Source organism: Lolium rigidum, chromosome 4 (assembly GCF_022539505.1).
Source record: "Lolium rigidum isolate FL_2022 chromosome 4, APGP_CSIRO_Lrig_0.1, whole genome shotgun sequence".
In the NCBI taxonomy this organism is placed as follows: domain Eukaryota; kingdom Viridiplantae; phylum Streptophyta; class Magnoliopsida; order Poales; family Poaceae; genus Lolium; species Lolium rigidum.
The window spans coordinates 243,704,377-243,725,094 of record NC_061511.1 but is presented as its reverse complement, the minus strand read 5'-3'; the positions used below and the strand labels follow the sequence as shown (position 1 = coordinate 243,725,094).

Sequence of the window (20,718 nt, the reverse complement as noted above, 5' to 3'; positions counted from 1 at the left end):
GAGGGCTCGAACCCGACAAACTCACAATATATTCGACTCTATTATACTTGTCAATATACACGCCTTGGTTACACATAAACCTCGTGAAAGATAAACATACTATGCCAAACAAAATACTCGGGGGCTGAAGAAGAGATCGTAACACACTCAGAAGAACTTGCCTTCACTTTACAAAGGTCTCGCAAGAAATTTACAAATACAGACGGCAGATAAACACATAAAGCTTTGTGTTCTGGTCCAACCCAACACATTGTGAATAAATAAAACAAAAATAATACTATACCAAGCTGTCTATGTTTATGTTTTATCTTGCAGCAGGGCCACTTTGAGTGGAAACGTCGTATCGAATCTCCTTGAAGAAACCAGTATCTACCCGAAGAAGCTCATCAACCAGGGGCGACAGGAGACACAGTCGCGTCATGTTTGTCGACCTTTATTTTCTTTTTCGACGCCTTGAGGTAAAAAGTTTTGACGACCGTGTTGAAATCCAACTCCGAGTGGCAAATCTTCAACCAGATCAGAGCCAGTTTGGCACCAGCAATCATCTAAGCCTTCACGAAGCTATGGATACTGCGCACATCCCTGAATTTACCCATAAGTTCAGGAAGATTATAGGGCTGAGGATTCCGAGGAAACATATCAATATACACCTTGGCCAAAGTACTATTGCAGAAGTCGAGAAATCCCCGAGTTTGGGTAGCCCGATCCTAAAACTGAACAATACGGCGAGTGCGACCCTCATCCTCCCAAAACATAACGCCATGGGTTTTAGCAAGGTGAAGAAGGGTTTCAACTCGCGCATTTACCCGTTGTTATTCAGCGGCAGCATCTACAAAGGCACCTATGAAAAGAAGAATAAAGAACTGAAGCACAAAGAAGGGCGCAGAAAAGATAGCAAGGGAGCAATAAAACAACAACAGCATACTAGCCATGCCGTGGCTCGCATCAGTCATCAAGTCAAGCATATAATTTTTGCGTTGAGCAGATCGCGCAACATCAACAGTTGCAGTTTCTTTCAACTCAAGCACTTCCTGTGCTTGCTGAAGGGCAGCTCGCTCCCGGTCCGAAGATTTACGGGATTGTTCCATGACAATTATAGCTTGTTTTTTCATTGACTGCAACTGTTGCCGCAACTCAGCTATCTCATGACTCACCACGTCAGAACCCGACGAAACCTCCAAGGAAACATCGACAGGCACCCTCGCGGAATGATATGTAGCGGGAGAAGTACTGGAAGGACCAACCGCAGTATTGTTGTCAAAAATCAACTGGAAAATAAGAAAATATCGACATCAATCATTTTGCAAGGGACACCTTTTCATTCATAGTCAAAATATATTACATCGATGTCTTTACAAAATGAGGCTTATAAGAAGCCCATACTAATGATCGGGAGGAGCAAAAGGCGACACTAGCTGTAAAAAAGATAAACAAGGGAGGAGCAAGTTGGTCTACTTGACCTCCATTTGAGCATTGTTAGCAGAAGCCGAAGATTTCGGGCGAGGAAGGATATAAGCCTCTTCGAATAAAGCTTGGCACCCTTGAAAAACGCCTTCCACTTGTCAGTGGTCAAACCCTTAGGAGTTGCATCTTGTACCCATTCGACCTTCTTGCCATTAGCCGCCACTAGAGCAATGGTCCCTTCGACTCCTATCTTCAAGCTGGATTGACGATAAGCCAAAGCTGGGTCATCCCCTTCGAGGAAGTGATGGGCGAGCTGGGCGAAAATTTCGGGTTGAACATCCGTTGGGAAGAAGTGGGGGAAGACGCGCTTCAAAGCATCCCATGCCGAAGTTATGCACTTTCGTGCCAAGTCACAATTTAGCTCAAGAGTATTGAGAGTGTCTGTAAGACGATCCTCCGATTCTTGGCTCAAAGTGTATTGCTCACCCATTTTCCCTGCTGGAGAAAATCAAGACTTCTTCATTAACAAAAGTTAAGGTTTGCACAAGAAAAAGTGAAAGGACAAGGGAAAGATAGTTGTACTTGAAAATCTTCAAGACTGCGTCTCGAGGCGTTTGATTATAGCGCTCTCGCGCTCAACTTGCTGGGCCTCTTTGTCGCTCAAGGCGTCTTCAGTAGCTTGAAGTCTTCGGTGCAAGTCCTCGACACCGGAAGCATCTTTTTTAGCCTTCTTGCGAGTTGCTTCGCTAGCTTTAAGCTTGGCTTCCAAATCATCGGCTTTGAGCTTGGCCTCCTTAATAACTTTAAGCTTGACCTCCTCGCTGACCTTGAGTTTGGCTTCCACGGCGTCAGCGCGCTCTTCAGCGTGACGTAGCGCTTCTGCAATAAAGAAGTAAGAAAGGTGTCAAAACAAAAAACAAGACAACATATATGAGAATAAGTGAGCCGAAGTTTTACCTTTTAAAGTTGCGGCTTCATCACGGAATCCTATGAAGTGGGAGCCTATGTCGATCAACGTCTTCATCAAAGCCTGCGTAAATGTTGATACGAAAAACATAAGTTACAAGTACAAAAAATTTCGAGTTGAAACAACAAAGGGCAACAAGCAGGGAAAAGAAACTTACATCATCAAGGGGAGGACCTGATGTATTACCAGCAACAAGCTCCTGTGTGCTACCAGCCCCAGTTTTCGCTTTCTTTGGCTTAAGCGCTCGGGGGCTAGGCACTGGAGTCGGTGTTCCTGAGTTGTGCTGCAGGGGAGGCGAAGTTTCCGAAGCAACATGACGTTCCTTAGAGAGAACCAGCGTGTTGGAAGTGCTCGTATGAGCTGGCCCATGAGCCTCGTGTTCTTCTTCTTCTTCTCCCTCGTTAGCTCTGTCAACATAGCAGCAACGTAACTAATAAGGTAACCGAAAGAAAGAGAGATAGGAAAAGGCGCAATAAGATAACAACTTACGAGCTAACAACGCCAGTCATGGCGAAGTGATCGAAGGCCTGTTGGTCGTCAGGAGAGGATTCTTCGGCAGTTGGTCCAGCGAGTTTGGACGCGCCAGAATCTTCGTCATCATTCCCCTTCCTGTTGCGACCATCAGGGGACGCAACAGGAGGAGGAGAAACGGAGTGAGTAGAGTCAAAGCGTTGCTCCGAGTCTGCCTCTTCATCAGAGGAACCCGCATTTTTTTGAGAGTCTGTGGGTTCGCTCTAAGGCATGGAGGATTCTTGCGAGTCGTCACGGACAACAGCTCGCTCATCCACCTTACCAACCTCAGGTAGTGGAGGAAGAGAGGAAATGATTTGATGGTACTACAGACAGAAATCACGAGAAGGGAAATAAAATTATTGAACAATGAAAGCAAAAAAGAGTTAAAAAAATAGTTACATAACTTGAAGACAAGTTACTTACTTCGAGAAGGGCATGGCTGCCACTGAAGGGCTCCACGCGAAAGGAAAAAAGGAACTTTGTGACCCTTGTTCAACGAAGTAAAGCGGCGGAAAAGTTTTTCCAATTCCTTCAAAGGAAGCTCGGCGGAGATTCTGTCGGAATCTTCGGCACCTGAATACATCCACGTAGGTTTTTTTTGGGCCTGAAGAGGTTGGATGCGGATGCGCAGGAAGTGTGCAATAATTTGTACACCTGACAGTTCTGCCCCATCGGTGTTTTGAAGCTCGTGGATGCGGCAATCAGAGGATCAGTAGCCGCTTTTTATTTGGCTGTTACCTCGGCATCCCAGGATCCGCGCCTCCGAATTTCTTCGGCAGCGTCAAAGGGCGCAATGCCGTATTCTTGGGTGTCAGGTGACTCATCCGTGATGTAAAGCCACTTCCTGCGCCAGCCTTGGATGGAGTCGGCGAATTTGACATCAAAATAATCGACATCTGGACGAACGCAAATAACAACGCCACCTACATTGTAGGCGAGACTCTTCGAGTTGTTGCGCCGGAGGTAGAAGATGCGCTTTCAAATGCCCCAACGAGGGTGGATGCCCAGGAAGCATTTGCAAAGTGTGATAAAGATAGAAATATGAACAAGAGAGTCGGGGGTCAGCTGGTGTAGCTGAATCCCATAAACGAAAAGCAAGCCACGAAGAAATTCATGGACGGGGACGGAGAGGCCACGAATGAGGAAATCAACGAATGTTACCCAAAAATTGATCGGAGGATGAGGGGAACTCTCGTCTCCAGGCATTTGCATGTTCTCCTTATTGAACAGGCCCATCTTCTTCACCATCTTATGATCCTGGGTGGAAAGCTTTGACCTTTCCAACCTAGAGATCCTAGCATGCTCCATAGGCTCGCCGACGCTTGGGGCATGGGACGAGCAGCGCTTGGTACGTGGCAGCATGGTACAAAGCATGGAGAAGGACGGCGAGAATGAGAGAGTGGGCACGAAGTGCTCAAGGAAGAAGAGGAACAAGTGAGAAGATGTGCGGCGCAGTGAAAGGGGGAAAAGAGAAGTAGGTTTTGGTTTTATAGAGGAAGACGATAAAGCTACGTTGTTGGATGAAGAAAAGAGGAGATCCTAAGTTCCCACGTCATCGAGGGGTAAACGGTCATTTCACAACAAATTTACTGGAGGGAAGTTACTGCGCGCGTGCCGGGAATTCCGGACGACGGGCGCGGCCCACTTCCGTGATGTGGAGAGCGTGCAGAAGAAGCGGATCCACGAGAAATTGAGTTGACAGGAGTCGTGGCTTCCCCAGGTGGGCAAACGTGGCTGTCGTCAGCCGATGTCATTCGAGAAAACTTCGAGTGGTGAAGAATAATATAGCGACAATGAAACTTTGGAATCAAAAGGAGTGCATGGTTAAAAAGTAACTTCGAGAGCCTATGCTCAGATATCATATGCTCGGGGGATACTCTTATCGGAAGTATGGTTCATACTTATGATAAGATGACAAAGAGAAATAAAAAGTATAGAATTGATCAAAATAGCAAAATATGAGCCTACAATCAAGTGCAAACACTCGGCTGTAGCCTCGGGGGCTACTCCCATCGGGAGCACTGGTCGCGCACCCAATGAAATATGAGGAAGAAGAAAGGTGAGAATATCAAGACAATATATAGTTACAGTCGAAGAATCTTCATCATACATCTTCGAGTTATACATAACTCGTCATGTACTTCCATCGGGAGACCAAGATATTATGTCACGAGACGAGTCGAGTAAATATACAATTCCAACAGCCGACAAAGGCACTCGACAATATATTCTCAAAGCGCGTCCGCCGCGATAAAAACTCGGAATGACGTAACTCGAAAGAGATTATGAAGGTAAGACCCCAAGATCTATCCTGTGTGGCGTGGTACCGCACCCGAATGCGTTCTTCCACTATTATCCGTGTCAACAGACGCGAAGAAAAATCCTAGCGGATGCGTTAGGTACTCGATAAAGTATAACTGGAATTCGGTTCACGATAAGTCCTTAAGCGGGGCATGTCGAATTACTCCAGTATCCCGAGTTCGAGTCCAGAGACTTGAGCTTGAAGTAGGTTCTTGCGGGTTTGCCATGAGAGCAGTTAACTGGTACCTGATCCGTCAGATGAACCAGCCCCATCTACCATTACCCCAGTACAATATATATATACATTGAGAAAAATATTATGGTAATCCGAAAAATCTGTAAACCTCTTAGCTTTACGATGGAGATTTTACTCGACTCTACGATTCAAGCGAAATCTCGGGGGCTACTGACATAGGCATGCCTGAAGAGCCTGCCGAATAAAGTACCCGAGGTTATCTGAAGACCCACGTCCCGAAGCCCATAGATCCTCGATAAGGAAAATAGAGTTTTACTAGGAATCGTGTAGCAAGATAGGAAAGGCCCAACGCGTCTATCGACATTTTGTAACTTGTACGATACGGAAAGCCTCGGCTCCGCCTCCTATATAAAGGGGAGTCGAGGGTGAAAAAAAGGATCGAATCCATTGTCAGCACACACCATGTTTTCTGAGTCGAGCACCTTTTCGGCTGAACCTTCGAGATCTACTTGCCCTCTACTTTCTACGAAACCCTAAGTCTACAATCTATAGGCATTGACAGGTTAATCCCTTGTCACTTGTTATGCAACAACTCTTGCTACACACCCTCTTCATTAAGTAATTTAGGAAGTCATTTGCTAAGTAAACACTTATTCTTTATATGAAGCACCACAATACCTAGAAAACCTTGTTCTTTATGTCAAACATATTATATTTCATTTTGTTAACCTAAATTTTTGTTTATTCTCGTCGCTTTGCTAGAAAAACCGTGATCTGTATTTCTAGAAAGGATAAGATAACAATGCAAAATTGATAAGAACAAGTCTACTCCATATGAAAAATAACTTGCACTTCAACCATCCCAACTTCCATTCGAAACGGATTTCTAGTTGTTACCAATTTGAATTCCAAGTTTTCTGTAATGATTATGAACTTCCAAGGTACATAAAAGGCCAAGAATTTGTTTGTAGCATTGTTCTCTTTCTTCTGCGCTCCCAAAATTAGAAACATCACTTCTCTGGAAATCAATCTTAAGCCCAAATATTGTTCAAATATGCACAATATCAATTTCTTGTTTTCTGTAACTCATGTTTCAAAACAAATTTTTGTCATGTGCATATTGCAAGATTGAAAGCCCTACCTCAAATAGATGCGGAATGAGACCTCCAACTTCACCATCTCCTTTGTTAGTACAACAAGGATGACAAAAATGTCCGTACCAATATTGAAAACATTGGAGATAATAATGCATCTCCTTGTCTTGATCCTTTTCTATCATGGAAGTAACATCCATTCTCATAACTGACCTTTATTCTAACACTACCTCCCTAAACAAACTGCCCATTCTATTCACACCACTCTAGTTAAAATATTTTTGTTTACAAGGTTTGCTGAAGGATTGGCCTTTTCAAAGTTGATTTTAATCAACATGCCATAAGTTCTAATCCGATGAGGCAGTGGATGGTTTTATGCAGTATGCAACCCCCTATAAGATGTTGTCTTTCTTGCAAACAAATGGCCTATATCTTTGCTTAATGAATCAGTCTTTACCATAAGATGTAGTGATTAATTCTATAGTAGAGGTGATTAATTAAACATCATCTTTGTATAAGAAAAAATTGGTGTTTAAAATAACTAGTTTATCTTTCTAAGATCCCTCTTAAACAAAATAATGATAGGCTCTTTATTATTGGATTGTCTTCAATAGTAAAACATACTGATAGGTATGGCCCACATGGAAGCTCTTGTGTGGCAAGCAAATGGAAGATCCATGGAGTAGGAGTTATGGTATATAAAAATAGGATTTGCAAAAGAATACAATGAATATTTTATGCTATTAGTCTTGCATGTAACTTTATTAGTTCATTTTGGCAGGATGGCTTGTCTGCGAGCTACCATATTGGCTGATACCTTTTAGTTTTCGTAATTATTTTGAGGAAATGGAGAATTTTTATTGTGTGATACATCTTGTCCTAGAAGATATGGATATATTTTTTTTTCTCCAAAATTTAGCGTCATTTGTGACTAGTGCCCCAGCCCAAATTCCGGGTTTCCTTGGTATTAACTTGGATTTTAGTGTTATATTTCTTTGATATAAAATATTAGATCTTTGCTCCGAAGATGTGTGCATGTGATCTCAATACTTTTTAACGATTTTTATCATAAAATATACTATAATTTATATATTCAGGCCTAATATTTGATTGTGCTTCTAAGAGTTTGAATCTATAGCTTTGATTAGAAGATGAAAATCTACGAGTGTGGAATTGTTTGCTCCTATTATTATAAAAATTCAAAAACTTCATTAAACATTTAAAATATCCAAAATAAATCACGGATGTACATATTATAACTAATCATGTGTCATCAAGTTTTGTGGAAAAACTCGTTGATTTGCCCGGTCTGGGTGAAAAAAACGAGTAAGAATAGAACTTTTTTGGATTTGAAAAAGGTTTTGGATATTTTTTGTGCACAATTCACAAATGAATCTTGATTTTTGCGATTCTTCAATCTTAAAATGTACTCGAGTCATTTGCATGTGAGAATCCTTTTCTTAAAAGGTGGCATGAGCTAGCTCCTGAGCACACTTCGAAGTTTTCTACAAAATTGCATGCTTTAATTTGTTTTGCTTTAATTTGTTATCGTTTCAATATATTTTGTTTGCCGCACATATACAATCACTGGTCCATGCAAAAACACCAGTTTTTTTAAAAAAAAATCTTAATCAGTGCTTGTTGTTGAGGCACCCCGTAGATTTGAAGATTGATGATTTTTTCTGTGTGGTTCATGCCTATAACACGTGAACATGGGAAACTCATGGACACAATATTGATGCATGTCATATATACCATGTGAAGAAGGAAAGATGTGTGTACTGATGCCGCGGGTACACAAATCTACGGATCTCCATCTCCGCGAACTACCAGTAGGTGGCATTGACTCTCGCCCGAGGGCCGGACTCAGCCTTTGGGTTTGATTGGAACTGGATAACAAAATTTCCTCCGTGACTAATAACTAGACTGATGTGAGATATCAAAAATAAGAACACTTAGATGCATGATATGCATGTGGCTGGCCTGCATTATACGGTGGCCCGTGTTACCTGCTACGCAGAAAGAGATTCCAGAAAAGTGCAAGCAAGCAACAAACCACTCATGGAGCCATGCATGCAAGCAAGCTAGCCAGGGTAGCTGCTAGTTGCTGCTTCCGAAGCAGGACAGCCTACCGCATGCACGGCCCTGAGCTATAAATTCTTGGCTGGCGGTTCCATTCACCAGCAGCAGCACTTGTTCAAGCTTCTCCCGCTCGATTAATAGCTACCATAGCCATCGTCCTCCAAGCATAGAGTCAAGGAAGAAGAAAGCCATTTGATAGACTTCTGTGGAGATGGCTTCGAGAGTTCTGATGGTGGCGCTGCTGCTGGCGGCGGTGGCGGTGTCGTGTACCAAGGCGCAGCTAAAGGAGAAGTTCTACAGCGAGACATGCCCCAGCGTGGAGGACGTCGTCCGGAAGGAGATGGTGAAGGCGCTCTCCGCCGCGCCCAGCCTAGCCGGCCCGCTCCTCAGGATGCACTTCCACGACTGCTTTGTCAGGGTAAGTTACATTACGAGATTCAGAAGTCCGATCGACTGTTGTGGAGTGACCTGACCGCCGTGCATGAATGAATGGGCGAATGCAGGGTTGCGACGGCTCGGTATTGCTGGACTCCGCCAACAAGACGGCGGAGAAGGACGCGAAGCCCAACCAGACGCTGCGCGGCTTCGACTTCGTGGAGAGGGTGAAGGCCGCCGTGGAGAAGGCTTGCCCTGACACCGTCTCCTGCGCGGACGTGCTCGCCCTCATGGCCAGGGACGCGGTCTGGTTGGTGAGTACACACAGTGCAATTTGCTAGACACTCAAAACATTATGTTTTTGTTATTTCATACTCGACTTAAAAATAGCTACTCCCGTATTTCTAATCCATGACCATCAATCAGACATTCAGACTTATTGATTCATCCAAATTCGAAAGAACGAACAATATCTTAGCACTGACTAAAAATTAAGTAACTATTTTAAGTTGACTAACTATAGTGTAGTTAGCTAGTTGAGAGCATGTCTAACATACCCCTTATTTTTCTACCCCTTAAAACACGAGTAGAGGGCCCTGTATTCACTTTTCGCTGGCCAAAAACTCGTCTGAGCTAGCAGACCCCGTATCCCCACCCCGTAAAACAGAATCCGACGGAATATTCTGTTTTCAGCGGCGGCGCGCGGGTGGCTATGGCGGCGGCGCGGGGAAAACGGTTGGGATTTCTGAAATGTCCGCGCGCCATAGTGAAATGGGATGAGGGGTTAGCCCTGTATTCAGCCTCCCGCCCCTTACAAGTAAGGGGCGAAGAGCCGCCCCGTAGCCAAAACTGTAAAAAATCGATGCGGGGGCTTGTTTTACAGGGTCTGCTAGACGGCCGGGTAGCGCCCAACCCCTTATTTTAGCGGTTATTATACGGGTTGCCCCTTTTACGGGGTCTGTTAGACCTGCTCTGAGTTGCGTTGAAGTAAAATTCTCAATGTTGGTCGTGATTTTTTCAGAGCAAAGGGCCATTCTGGGAAGTTCCTCTGGGCCGTCGTGATGGCAGCGTGTCCATCTCCAACGAGACCAACCAGCTGCCTCCCCCGACCGCCAACTTCACCGTGCTCACCCAGCTCTTCGCCGCCAAGAAACTTGACACGAAGGACCTCGTCGTCCTCTCCGCCGGTCACACGATCGGGACATCCCACTGCTTTTCCTTCTCCGACCGTCTCTACAACTTCACCGGCAGGGTCAACCCCAGTGACATCGACCCCACGCTGGAGCCGCAGTACATGGCGCGGCTGAAGAACAAGTGCGCCAGCCTCAACGACAACACCACGCTCGTGGAGATGGACCCCGGGAGCTTCAGGACCTTCGACCTTGACTATTTCAAGAACGTCGTGAAGCGCAGGGGACTCTTCCACTCTGACGGCGCACTGCTTACCAACTCATTCACCCGTGCCTACGTCCAGCGCCACGCTGGTGGTGGCTACAAGGAGGAGTTCTTCGCGGACTTCGCCGCCTCCATGATCAAGATGGGAAACGCCGACGTGCTCACCGGCAGCCAGGGCGAGATCAGGAAGAAGTGCTCCGTGGTTAACCATTGATTGACCGATGTAGACGCGGGTGTAACTCGCACATGGTATGGCGACTATGTGTTAACGAGGCTTTGTGACCATCTTCTTTCATGTAGATTACTGCCTTCTCCTCAGTTTTCACTATATTAATTGATTGTTTTGTTATATCCATGTAAATGTTTCTCAAAGAGCTCACACGATCATGTAATAATGTATGTTTTCTCCCTTGCAATGTAGTCACGGTTTGTCCCACGGTTCATCCCTACTGCTTTTTTCTTGTTTCTGACATTGACCTGACCCCCGTGTTGTACTTAGATGGTCAATATATGAAGTTTTTGTTTTCTCCGTATAAAATTAGTGATGTGTGATGAAAGTATATTTGGTGCTCCGCATCCAACCCGACGACGATCACCTCTAGATAAAAAAATTTCCGCGGCCTTCAACATTGCTCTGATACCACTTGTTACCGTCGTAGGCGCACCTGTAGATCTACCGAGGACAAAGAAATCATAGCACACGATGACGACATCGAGATTTGTTAACGCAGTTCGGTGAACTACCTACTCTACGGGGCATGACTACGGACGCTCCTCCCCAATGATACCGCTGCACTAGCCGCCTTGGTTGCTGGCACAAGCCGCCGGCTTCCCTTGCGCGTCTGCTGCTATCAAGCCGTCATGAGTTACAACATGTGGTGCTCCTCGCATTATATGGGAGGCTCACACTACTAGAGTCCGACTAGAACACTACACGTAACATATCCACACCTATTACAACTCGGAGTCCTAACGTAACCCAACTCGTACAAATATTCGAGACAATCATGTGTGTATGACACTACGGGAAAATCAGGCGCTGCCGTGCAGCGTTTCATTGTCGTGAGGCAACGCACGACAAAGATTTCTTTGCCGTGCGGCGCGAGAGGGACGCACGGCAAAGAAATAAAGCACGGCAAAGTTTTGTGGTGGCGCACGGCAAAGTATCGCCGCACGGCAAAGTTAGAAGTGCCTCACGGCAACGCGTTGGCGCACGGCAAAGCCCTCCAGAAGCGCACGGCAAAGAAGCCAGGACGGCAAAGATCCTTCCCCGTGCGTTCATTCTTTGTCGTGAGTTGCATTCTTTGCCGTGGTGCTCCCTTTGCCGTGCGGCCAGGAATAGTGCACGGCAAAGCCTCCTTTACCGTGCGTTGCATTCTTTGCCGTGCAGTTTGGTCAGGCGCACGGCAATATCTTCTTTGCCGTCGATGTCGTTGCCGTGCAGACGTTGCCATGCGTGGGCGCACGGCAAAGCCTTTGCCGGGCAAAATAGGCTCTTTGCCGTGCGATCTATCGCACGGCAACGACGACTTCTCCCGTAGTGTGATCCCTAGCTTCTTTAGTTTACCTCCTAGCGGCGGGTCTAGTTTTTTTGCAATGAATTTTGACATGTAAACCAAGTTAGGCAATGGAGGTGAATAAGTCCTTATAAGTTTTTGTTTTCAATCTATTCAGAAACACATATATTTTAAAATGATGCACTCTCGGGAACTTGTTGATTTACTATTCGATATATATGCAAGTTATAATCTCCTCAATGAGACGAGCCTGAATCATCATTACGCAGGTCGCCGATACGGCTAGTAGAGTGTATATATATGGAGCCCTTAAAGGTCCATGCATCGCATTCTATTCTAAAATTAAAAATCTTGTATAACATATTTTTTGTTACATCCTTCAAATATTTGCATCGAAAATAAACAATAAGTATCCCGCAATCGTGCCCATCTTCTCTCCCACCAAATTTTTCTTCGAACCGTTACGAGCAACTATCAGATCAACAAAAACAAAGTTAAGTTAGCGTAATATGCAAACACCTCTCAAACATAACTTGTTGAATCCTTTTCAAATTAAGCCAAAATTTTCATTATAAGATTTCACTACAACATATGTGAAACTCCCCTAAAAATTATATAAAAAATAACCTTTTAAGTTCTAAAATTGAAGAAAACATGAGTGGTACGTGTACAAATCACGTGTGAACCTCTTCCGAAAATAATTTTAAATTGTTAAAACTTGATTTTGTGCATGCTTGACTGTGGAGAGGGGAAGGCTACTCGGAGTTGTGCACCAAACTACATCATACTTTTCCAAAACTAATTACACTTATTTGCTTCCTATGGGGATTGGAATTTTCAATTTGTAAGCTCAGTATAGATACAGTTACAAAGTTGCACTGAAATTTGCACAAACATGGGGGTTTTGATACTTGGGAGGCAAAGAAACTATTTCCATAACTCATATATGCTTTACTATGATTTTTTATCATGAAACTCCATAAAACTTATATTTGTTTAACAATCAAGTAGTATAATAAAATTTCCATATATACGACATTCTTATTATAAAAGAAGATAGGAGGTTGGCTACCATTAATAGATAGGGATCTAAATTCTTTTATCGTTTTAGATAAAACACTAAAGTTTTCTTAGTTGATACACTTGAGTGCATTTAGACTGTTCTTAAAGGGCACGTTCTATCCCCTAAACAAACTCATTTAGTATCACAACACTTGAAGAACTATGGAAGGTATAGATATTCCGAACAGGCCCATACTTACGAGAGCCAAAAAAAATTGTCAATGAAAATAACATGCCGTGGATGGGTCGAATTGGTATATCTTTTCCCATTCGTTACCAATAATATTGGTAATCTATGACCATTTTTTTATCAACGTCAATATATTACATATCATTATTTTAGTATCTAAAGGTATAATTGTTGCACCCCCATGGGGCACTCTGAGGCTATCCACGCCAGGCAAGTGGCGTGCAAGGACCGGGCGCTCGCCTCGCTCGTCTCCACGGGTTGGTCCACGCGTCACGATGCGGTTGGCTCGGCGAGGGAGAAAAGAAAAGCGAACGGAGGAGGGGAAAAAGTAGCGACCAGATGTGGCCTTCTCCTCCCGTCCCCTCGCATCTCCCACACCCGCCGCCATCTCGCACGCATCTCAGCCCCACGGTGCTGCCGGTTCCTTCTCCGGCTCGTCCTCTACGCCGGTGATGGGCTCGTCCTCTACGCCGGCGACGGGATCTTCTACTCCCCTCTCACCTCATCTTCTTCCTGACCCAAGCCGCAGCGGAAGTCGCCTGGAGAAGGAGCGGCCACGACCTCGACACGCCGTCAAGGATACTGGCCTACGTTCGCAGGGAGGGGCACATGAGTGGCCGCCGAGAGGAGGGGAAGGGCAGCAGGGTGCCATGTCTTGAGGAGGCAGAGCTTGACGAGGAGGAGCAGGCGAGCGAGGTCTAGAATCATCTCCTCTTCGCCGGGCATCTCGTCCTCGCCGGCAGGAGCACCATGGGCCGCCGCCGTCACCTGCCATGGCACCACCATCGTGGCCCTCAACATCAAGAACAAGTCCACGTACAGGTTCATATCTCTCTTTCTCCCCCTGTCCTCTCCCTCTCTAATCCCTACAGATCCTCAACTTTATTTCTGCAAGTTTATTTTATCAATGCCTACGAGGTGTTTGACAAAAATCCTGCAGGGAAGATTAATCCATGTCTTATATTTTCTCTGCTATTTACTCAGTATTTTTTTCTGAAATTTATCCCAAATCAAGAATAGTAATTCAAGTTGTCGGTCTAGCCGTTTGCTTGTGTGATGCACATGTTTGTATTGGACAAAAACTGAATGAACTACGTTTGTCTTAGGGTCTGGGAAATTTCCTTAGTACACAGTAGGAGGATGGCTAGCCACAAAGAAGGACAGGGAGGCTGACCCATCCATGGCACCGTTGCCGGCATTCTCGCCCCTCGGCGGACGACCATAGAAACGAACAGGGGAGGGGTTAAACTGCTGAACTTCTTGCCTGGTTTGTGTTTGACGGCGAGCCATCTGACCTAAAGAAAAATGAATTGGCCAATAGCGAAGATGGACCAAGCAATAGAAGAGCCAAATCATGCACTTTGGATTGTAACAGTGTTGACAAAAAGCTTTGCCAGATACTTCATATAGCAGACGATGAAGCTCATTTTCATATGAAGCAGAGTGCAAACTTGTACAACCTTGATGTTCACATACCCCCAAAAGTCATCATTATCTTAATATGAGGATGTGCCGGATACAGGTCTACTATGCGATCTTCTTTGGTGTGATCGAGGAAAAGATGTCAATGGATGGGGCATGAATGATAGAGGTGTCTCATACACATTTGCCCACCAGGTAGAACTATAGTGCATCATCGTTTTGTTTATTACTTTCTAGGTAATTAAGGTGTTAACCTATTTCATCTGATGCCAGGTTGTTGAGGATGGGTATGAATTCTTTGCTGACAGACAACTGGTCACCATATTCTCGGCTCCCAACAAATGTGGTGAATTTGATAATGCTGGCGCAATGACGAGTGTTGATGAAACTTTGATGTGTTCTTTTCAAATTCTGAAACCAGCTAAGAGAAAAACCAAATTTATGGCGTCAAACAAAATGTGAAATGATGAAGCTCTTTCCTCTCCCAGAGGCTACTGAGGTCAGTTGCTCCAGTTGCACTATCTTGCCTTACTCTATGTTTAATGTTGCAATGGTTTGATCATATTCCCGCACATAAGTTACTGTAAAGACTAGATAGTTCAATCCAGGGACAAATTGGTTTACTGTAACCCTTGTCCCCTTGTCACAGTTTCATTATTAACGTTCCCGAATATCGGCACTATGTTATACTATCTACAATGTGCCTGCAGCTTCTTGTCATCAATTCATCTGTTGGTAGTTCTGAGGTGCGACAACTTTTTACTCTTATGCAGATAGAACATCTTCTGGGTTTGGGATTGCTGATATTCCTTCTGGTGTTTTGCAGGAGACAAGGAATGTAGTCTTTCATGTGCTAAATGATGCTCACAATTTCTATTTCATGAAGCACTGGTTTAAGTTCTTAAGAAACACCTACAAAGAATCAGCTGTCAATGTCGTTAACAATGAGCATATTATATTTTGGAGAATTTGCCAGAGTGCATGCAGAAATTTATATGCGTGAGGAATTCCTTGTTATCGTCAGTAGTTTTGAGCGGCTTACTGAGAGGTATAAAACGGAGTATTTATCAGTGTTTAGTCACTTAAATTTCTTTATTCCTGAAATACTTAAAGATTTAAAGAAGGTGATTGTGTTAGATCGTGATGTGATTTCAGTGTGGCTTCTCTTTCTTGTGGAATCTTGATATGGGAGATAAGGTGAATGCTGCTGTCATGTTTTGTGGCCTGAGAATGGGTAAACTAAAAACCTTTTCGGTGAGGTAACATATGATCCCCAGTCATGTGCATGATGTCTGGGTTGATGTGATAAATTTGGAAAATTAGAGGAGTATAATATTACGGAGAATTATTTGCAACTTCTGGAAAAGGTTGGTTTTGTTCTCAGCCTGCTTTTATTTCAAGTTCTTAAGCATATTCATCTTTAGTATTCCAAGATTTTCAGTTTTCATCCATGCTTGAAATAACTATCCATTATGATACTAGCTTAGACTCTGCAATTTTAGTCTCTTCTGCGAAAAAAATACATAATTTGGATGAATGAAACCTGTGTGAAGTCAGTAGCTTATTATCACTTCTACTCTTATCCTGTTACAGTTCTATAACAATGATGACTAGGCCTCACTGTGAGCTACAGCTTTACCTGTAAGCTTGCTCTCATTCCAGAATCTTTCCTATTAAACTGTGTGTTTTTGTGCCCCCTTTTAAACCGCAGCCCGTGCTTTATTTAGCTCTTTCCTATCAGAGCTAATAGTTGTGTGTATTTAGAGCTAAATTCTTTTGGGGAAACTTCTGTACGTACATGTATCTACTATTTTCAGTGAGACCTATTGAAAAGTCATCAATGCATTTGATCCATTCAATCTTACCTCATGCTTCGCTATTACAAGTGACTTTCAGCATCAAGGCCACAATGCCAGAGGAAATGAGTTGGAGGCAGTCGACTGTTGATTTGGTCTCTGAGTATCATACAATTTCTGTTCAGAGATATCTGCATTGGGTCTAACATTGATTTGATAAATGTTGATCTTCGAATTCGACATAGCAATTTTTTCCCTAAGCATGTAATGCTCGATCTTGATTTGCTTTGGTTAGGCCGCTAAAAATTGCTTGCTACTACTATTAAATGAGAGAAAGAAATTGGTGCTTACATAACGCAACTTTGAATTTTGTTTACACATTTTTTTGCAAAGCAGCTTTTTAGCAGTTTTCTGTTTTTATTTGTTTGTGGTTTTCTTACGAATCCAAAATTCTTCATATTAGTTATAATGCTTTGAAAAATAGTATATATTGATTCGTTCGTCTTTCTATTGGTTTTGTCTCTTATACAGAGCGCAGGGAAGTCTAAAAAATCGAAGTCTGAAAATCTTTCTTTTATGCTTGCAGTTTTATTAAGCATAATTTTTGCAAAGATCGCTGCGATTGTCAATCCCCGGACGTGCATGAGGGGAACTGACAAGTGACGACAACGTCGATCCCCGGACGGAGCTCCAGGCTGGATATATGATTCTACCAAATCCAACAATTAGCGCTTTGGCATGCATCCAGGTGCATGTTAGCTTGTGGGGGCTAGAGAGGGAGGAGAAGCGGGAGCAGTGATTTTCCTTCAGTAAAAGATTTGGAGAAGAGGATTAAGCCAAATGAGGTTCTGGGTGGGGCTTGTGCTGGGGGTCGCGGTGGTTGTCGCTTACTTCTTCAAACTCTTGCACTGCCCATGACATGCAATTGGAGAAGTGGGTAGCAGTGATTTTCCTTCAGTAAAGGATTCGGATTAGAGGAGGAATCTAAATGAGGTTCTTTTGGGGGCTTCGGCTGGGGGGTCGCAATGGTTGTCGCCTGCTTCTCCAACTCCCTACACTGCCCTCGACGTGCAGTTGGTAAGCCATGCTAAAATTAGTTTTTGAATTTGCATCTCAATAAGGCCCCATGATTATAGATTGCTTAGTGTCCAAATCACCACTGGAGTGCTCTCCATACCTACAAGGTTAGAAGCACATTAAAGTTGATGCTTCCCTATGAGGCTATTACTCTATTTTCTGCTCTCCATCTTTACATCTGAATATTTTCTACCTCTTTGCAATATGGTGTTTTTTCATCAAGCATGCCCCTATTTTCAGGGAAGTTGTTCAGACTTCTCTTTGATTACTTATTTTAGCTGCACAGAAATGAGTAATGCTTTGGTTCAATGCAGGTTTTAAGGAGGCAACAACAAGCAAACTCCCCGTAGGAAGTAGAAACTCTACCGAGGTATGGATAATGTTTGTTTTCCACACACATGCGAGTTCACTAGATGACACATATGACATTCTCTTCAGGTGTTGCATTTCCAGATCATTTTGTCTTCCTATTTGTTTAGTACCAGCTTTTGATGTCTCTGATTGCTCTAATAGTTTCTGTATATAGATATTATTCTTATATGTCAAAACTGTTTTGAAGAAGTAGAAATAAATGATGTGTTACTACATTTACAAATTTTGCATGTGGTTGGTCGGCAATGCTATAAGCTGAAGAATGACTCTATAATCATGTGGATAACTGGTTGTAAGTTAATTTGTTTCTTTTCACCCAAAAGTATAATCTTTACAAACAGCTCAATTGTGTTTTTAAGTGTTAATATGCCTCTGTATGTTCCACTATTTTAGAGTGATTTTTTTTGTGGGTATTTATTTTGGCATCTCATATTTCTGATATCTCTAGAACTGAACAGTGTTTGTGTTCTTCTGAACTTAAGCCTTTTCTTTTCTTCGTCTTCCAAGGATGGCTGATATGTAATACAAGTGCAACTTTATGAAATCAGGATCCACTAACGACTTACAAACCAATTATTTTGTTTATAAGTAAGCCATAATTTTATATATTTAATTGCTTCTTCCATGGTTAAAAGGGCAAGCTTGGCAGCTGAGAACAAGTGTGCATGTGAATTCTTTGCCTGTTAGCGGTTGCTAACCATTTTCTTCCAGGTTTATCTATCATTTAAGAATATCCCCATCAAGATGCCATGCAGTTTATTGCTTTGTTCAGAGCTTATGTCACGCCTCAGTACCTGACGAATACTATGACACTCGAAGAACAGTTATCCAAGGGACTACAGGCTTCGGGGAGTTACCATTCAGAATGGGAGGCAGGATTTATTTAAGCCTTTTTTCATTTCCTTTTACCACTGCTGCGTTCCATCCGGTTTAACTAATAAGTGTAACACCTATACAAGCTAAAAGAGGTGTGTGTGAGTCGTTCATCTGTTTTCGATATATTTGTTTGTTTGGCCTTCTTATATATTTGCTGTTCTAATAAGCAGTTCTGTTGTGTAAAAATGCAGGCTGTCAATAAGGTTCTTTCATTGGATCAACAAGCACTCCCCTTCTAAAACGTCCTACTGGGAGATACTCTTATAGCGCCAGTGATTAAATATCATACGAATGCTGGCTGTCAATAAGGTTCTTTCCTTGGATCATGCATTATTGCAGCTCGACGAGTCTGGCATGATCTTCATTGACGAAGCCTATCATAACAAGCCATTGCTTCCTCCCAGTTTGAAAAATACAGGAAATACATGCTTCCCGAATGCTACTTTGCAGACTTCCCTTTCATGCTTTTCTATTGTTCAGATTGTACAACTTGAAAAATCAGAGTATACCCAAAGTTCTAATACCTAAACGGATCAGTTTCATGTATTGTTTGTGCTTATTTCATTGAATTCTGTTGAATATTGCTTTCGTATTAGGTTGGCCACCCGCGTTTGTTCAGCTTATCTCTCAGTTGATGTGTTTGACGAGTCTGGTATGGAGAAAGATGAGAAAGTTGCTATTATGTGTACAAATGTAATTAATCCTGTCATATTCGATTAAGCTCTGAGAATTTTTATTCCACATGTACCGGCTGGAACATCTGCTTGGCCAAGGTAAGTGCTGTTGAGGATTTGCCAGGTCATTAGTTTTGAACTGAAATCAATTAAATATGAGTGTTAATTGTTTGGGGTGTGCTTGCTTTGTAATTTCGTGGCTGTTGATGGTGTTTTTTCCTGAAATTGCTGCTTCTTGCTTACAACTTTGGTTTTTGGGGACTGTTTTTTGGCATCACTATTTTAGCCTATAGCAATCTGAAACACCACATTCCGGGATGATTTTTCCTGCTCCCATTCTGGCCTCCATGGTCGGGTTCGTTCCTGCTCTTCTCATATTTTGGGCATATGAACAAACAATTTTAGTTTTACAGTCACCATATTATGGCCATAGGTATTGTCATGTTCATGTGAGCCTTTAAAAGAAAGGTGATGAACTAAATAAAATTTGAAACTTTATTGTCAGAGGAGATGGATAAATTGTGGTAGTGACAGTGTATATGAGCAGTGACACAGTTTAGATCATGAACAATACTGTAGACTCAGATTTTGATCAGGACAACTAGGAAAAAAGGGAATCTGTTGTATATATGTTAGCAAGGAAGTATCCACTGATATGTGCTAGGTAAACATGCTTAAACGTGCAAGGAATTATTTTTCCCAAGATGATTGAGCATGTCAAAATTGTGTTATACATGTCAAGAATCCTTGAGTACAAGTAGAAGAGATGTACCACTTCAATATTCAAGGGTGAGATTACTGACGGTAGAAACAGAGATGAGTTTGTTCTAAAATTTTATCTTTGTGCATTCAATTTTGATGAAATAATTACGAGAATTTTATTCTTGAAAAAATAAATTATTTATTACGGATGTTTAAGGAAATTTCCCTCGCAGCAAAATTTCTCAGCAACTTCTTTATTCGGTGAAATGCGACCAAGGTCAGAGGGACGAGTTCAATGCCCAGTGGCTATTTGAGAAAACAAAGGTACTTGGATGCCCCTTTTCTTTGCTTTGTTTTTCCATATATTTCTGATGTTTTCCCTTGATGCATCCGCACTTCTTTGATTGCTTACCAGGTAAGGTATTGTCTTTAGTGCATGCATTAACCAAGAACAACATATTCAAGCTTGGGATATCTTAATTCAGACCTTGTGTGAAGATGATTTTCTTTGATTTATTGTGTATTTTCTAGAACAGATGATCCTCCACCACTTATATACATGTTACTCTAATTTGACGTAATCTGCATGCTTTCCTGATTCCTCAGTATCAGTAGCTTGCATCTCTTCTTTTCCTATACCCGCATCTCTACTTTTCCTATATCAAATTGCTAGGATAATTTATGAACTTCAAATATAATAAGT

General features: G+C 42.8%; 1 protein-coding gene and 1 pseudogene across 1 annotated transcript; both read left to right on the top strand.

Annotated features, from left to right (window-relative positions):
* The first annotated feature begins 8,624 nt into the window (after positions 1–8,624).
* On the top strand, positions 8,625–10,776 carry LOC124650057 (peroxidase 1-like). The gene is made up of 3 exons (XM_047189621.1): positions 8,625–8,975; positions 9,061–9,246; positions 9,954–10,776. Exons 1-3 carry the CDS (start codon positions 8,769–8,771, stop codon positions 10,539–10,541), a joined length of 981 nt encoding a protein of 326 aa, XP_047045577.1. The 5' UTR covers positions 8,625–8,768; the 3' UTR covers positions 10,542–10,776.
* Positions 10,777–14,276: 3,500 nt separating this feature from the next.
* LOC124648508 lies at positions 14,277–16,463 on the top strand (annotated as a pseudogene).
* Positions 16,464–20,718: the final 4,255 nt, after the last annotated feature.

Excerpts from the sequence above, each read along its gene's own strand:
- LOC124650057 (XM_047189621.1), top strand. The coding sequence starts at position 8,769 with ATGGCTTCGAGAGTTCTGATGGTGGCGCTGCTGCTGGCGGCGGTGGCG. Across the intron at positions 8,976-9,060 it reads TCCACGACTGCTTTGTCAGG|GGTTGCGACGGCTCGGTATT; the intron begins GTAAGTTACATT and ends GGGCGAATGCAG. Across the intron at positions 9,247-9,953 it reads CCAGGGACGCGGTCTGGTTG|AGCAAAGGGCCATTCTGGGA; the intron begins GTGAGTACACAC and ends TGATTTTTTCAG.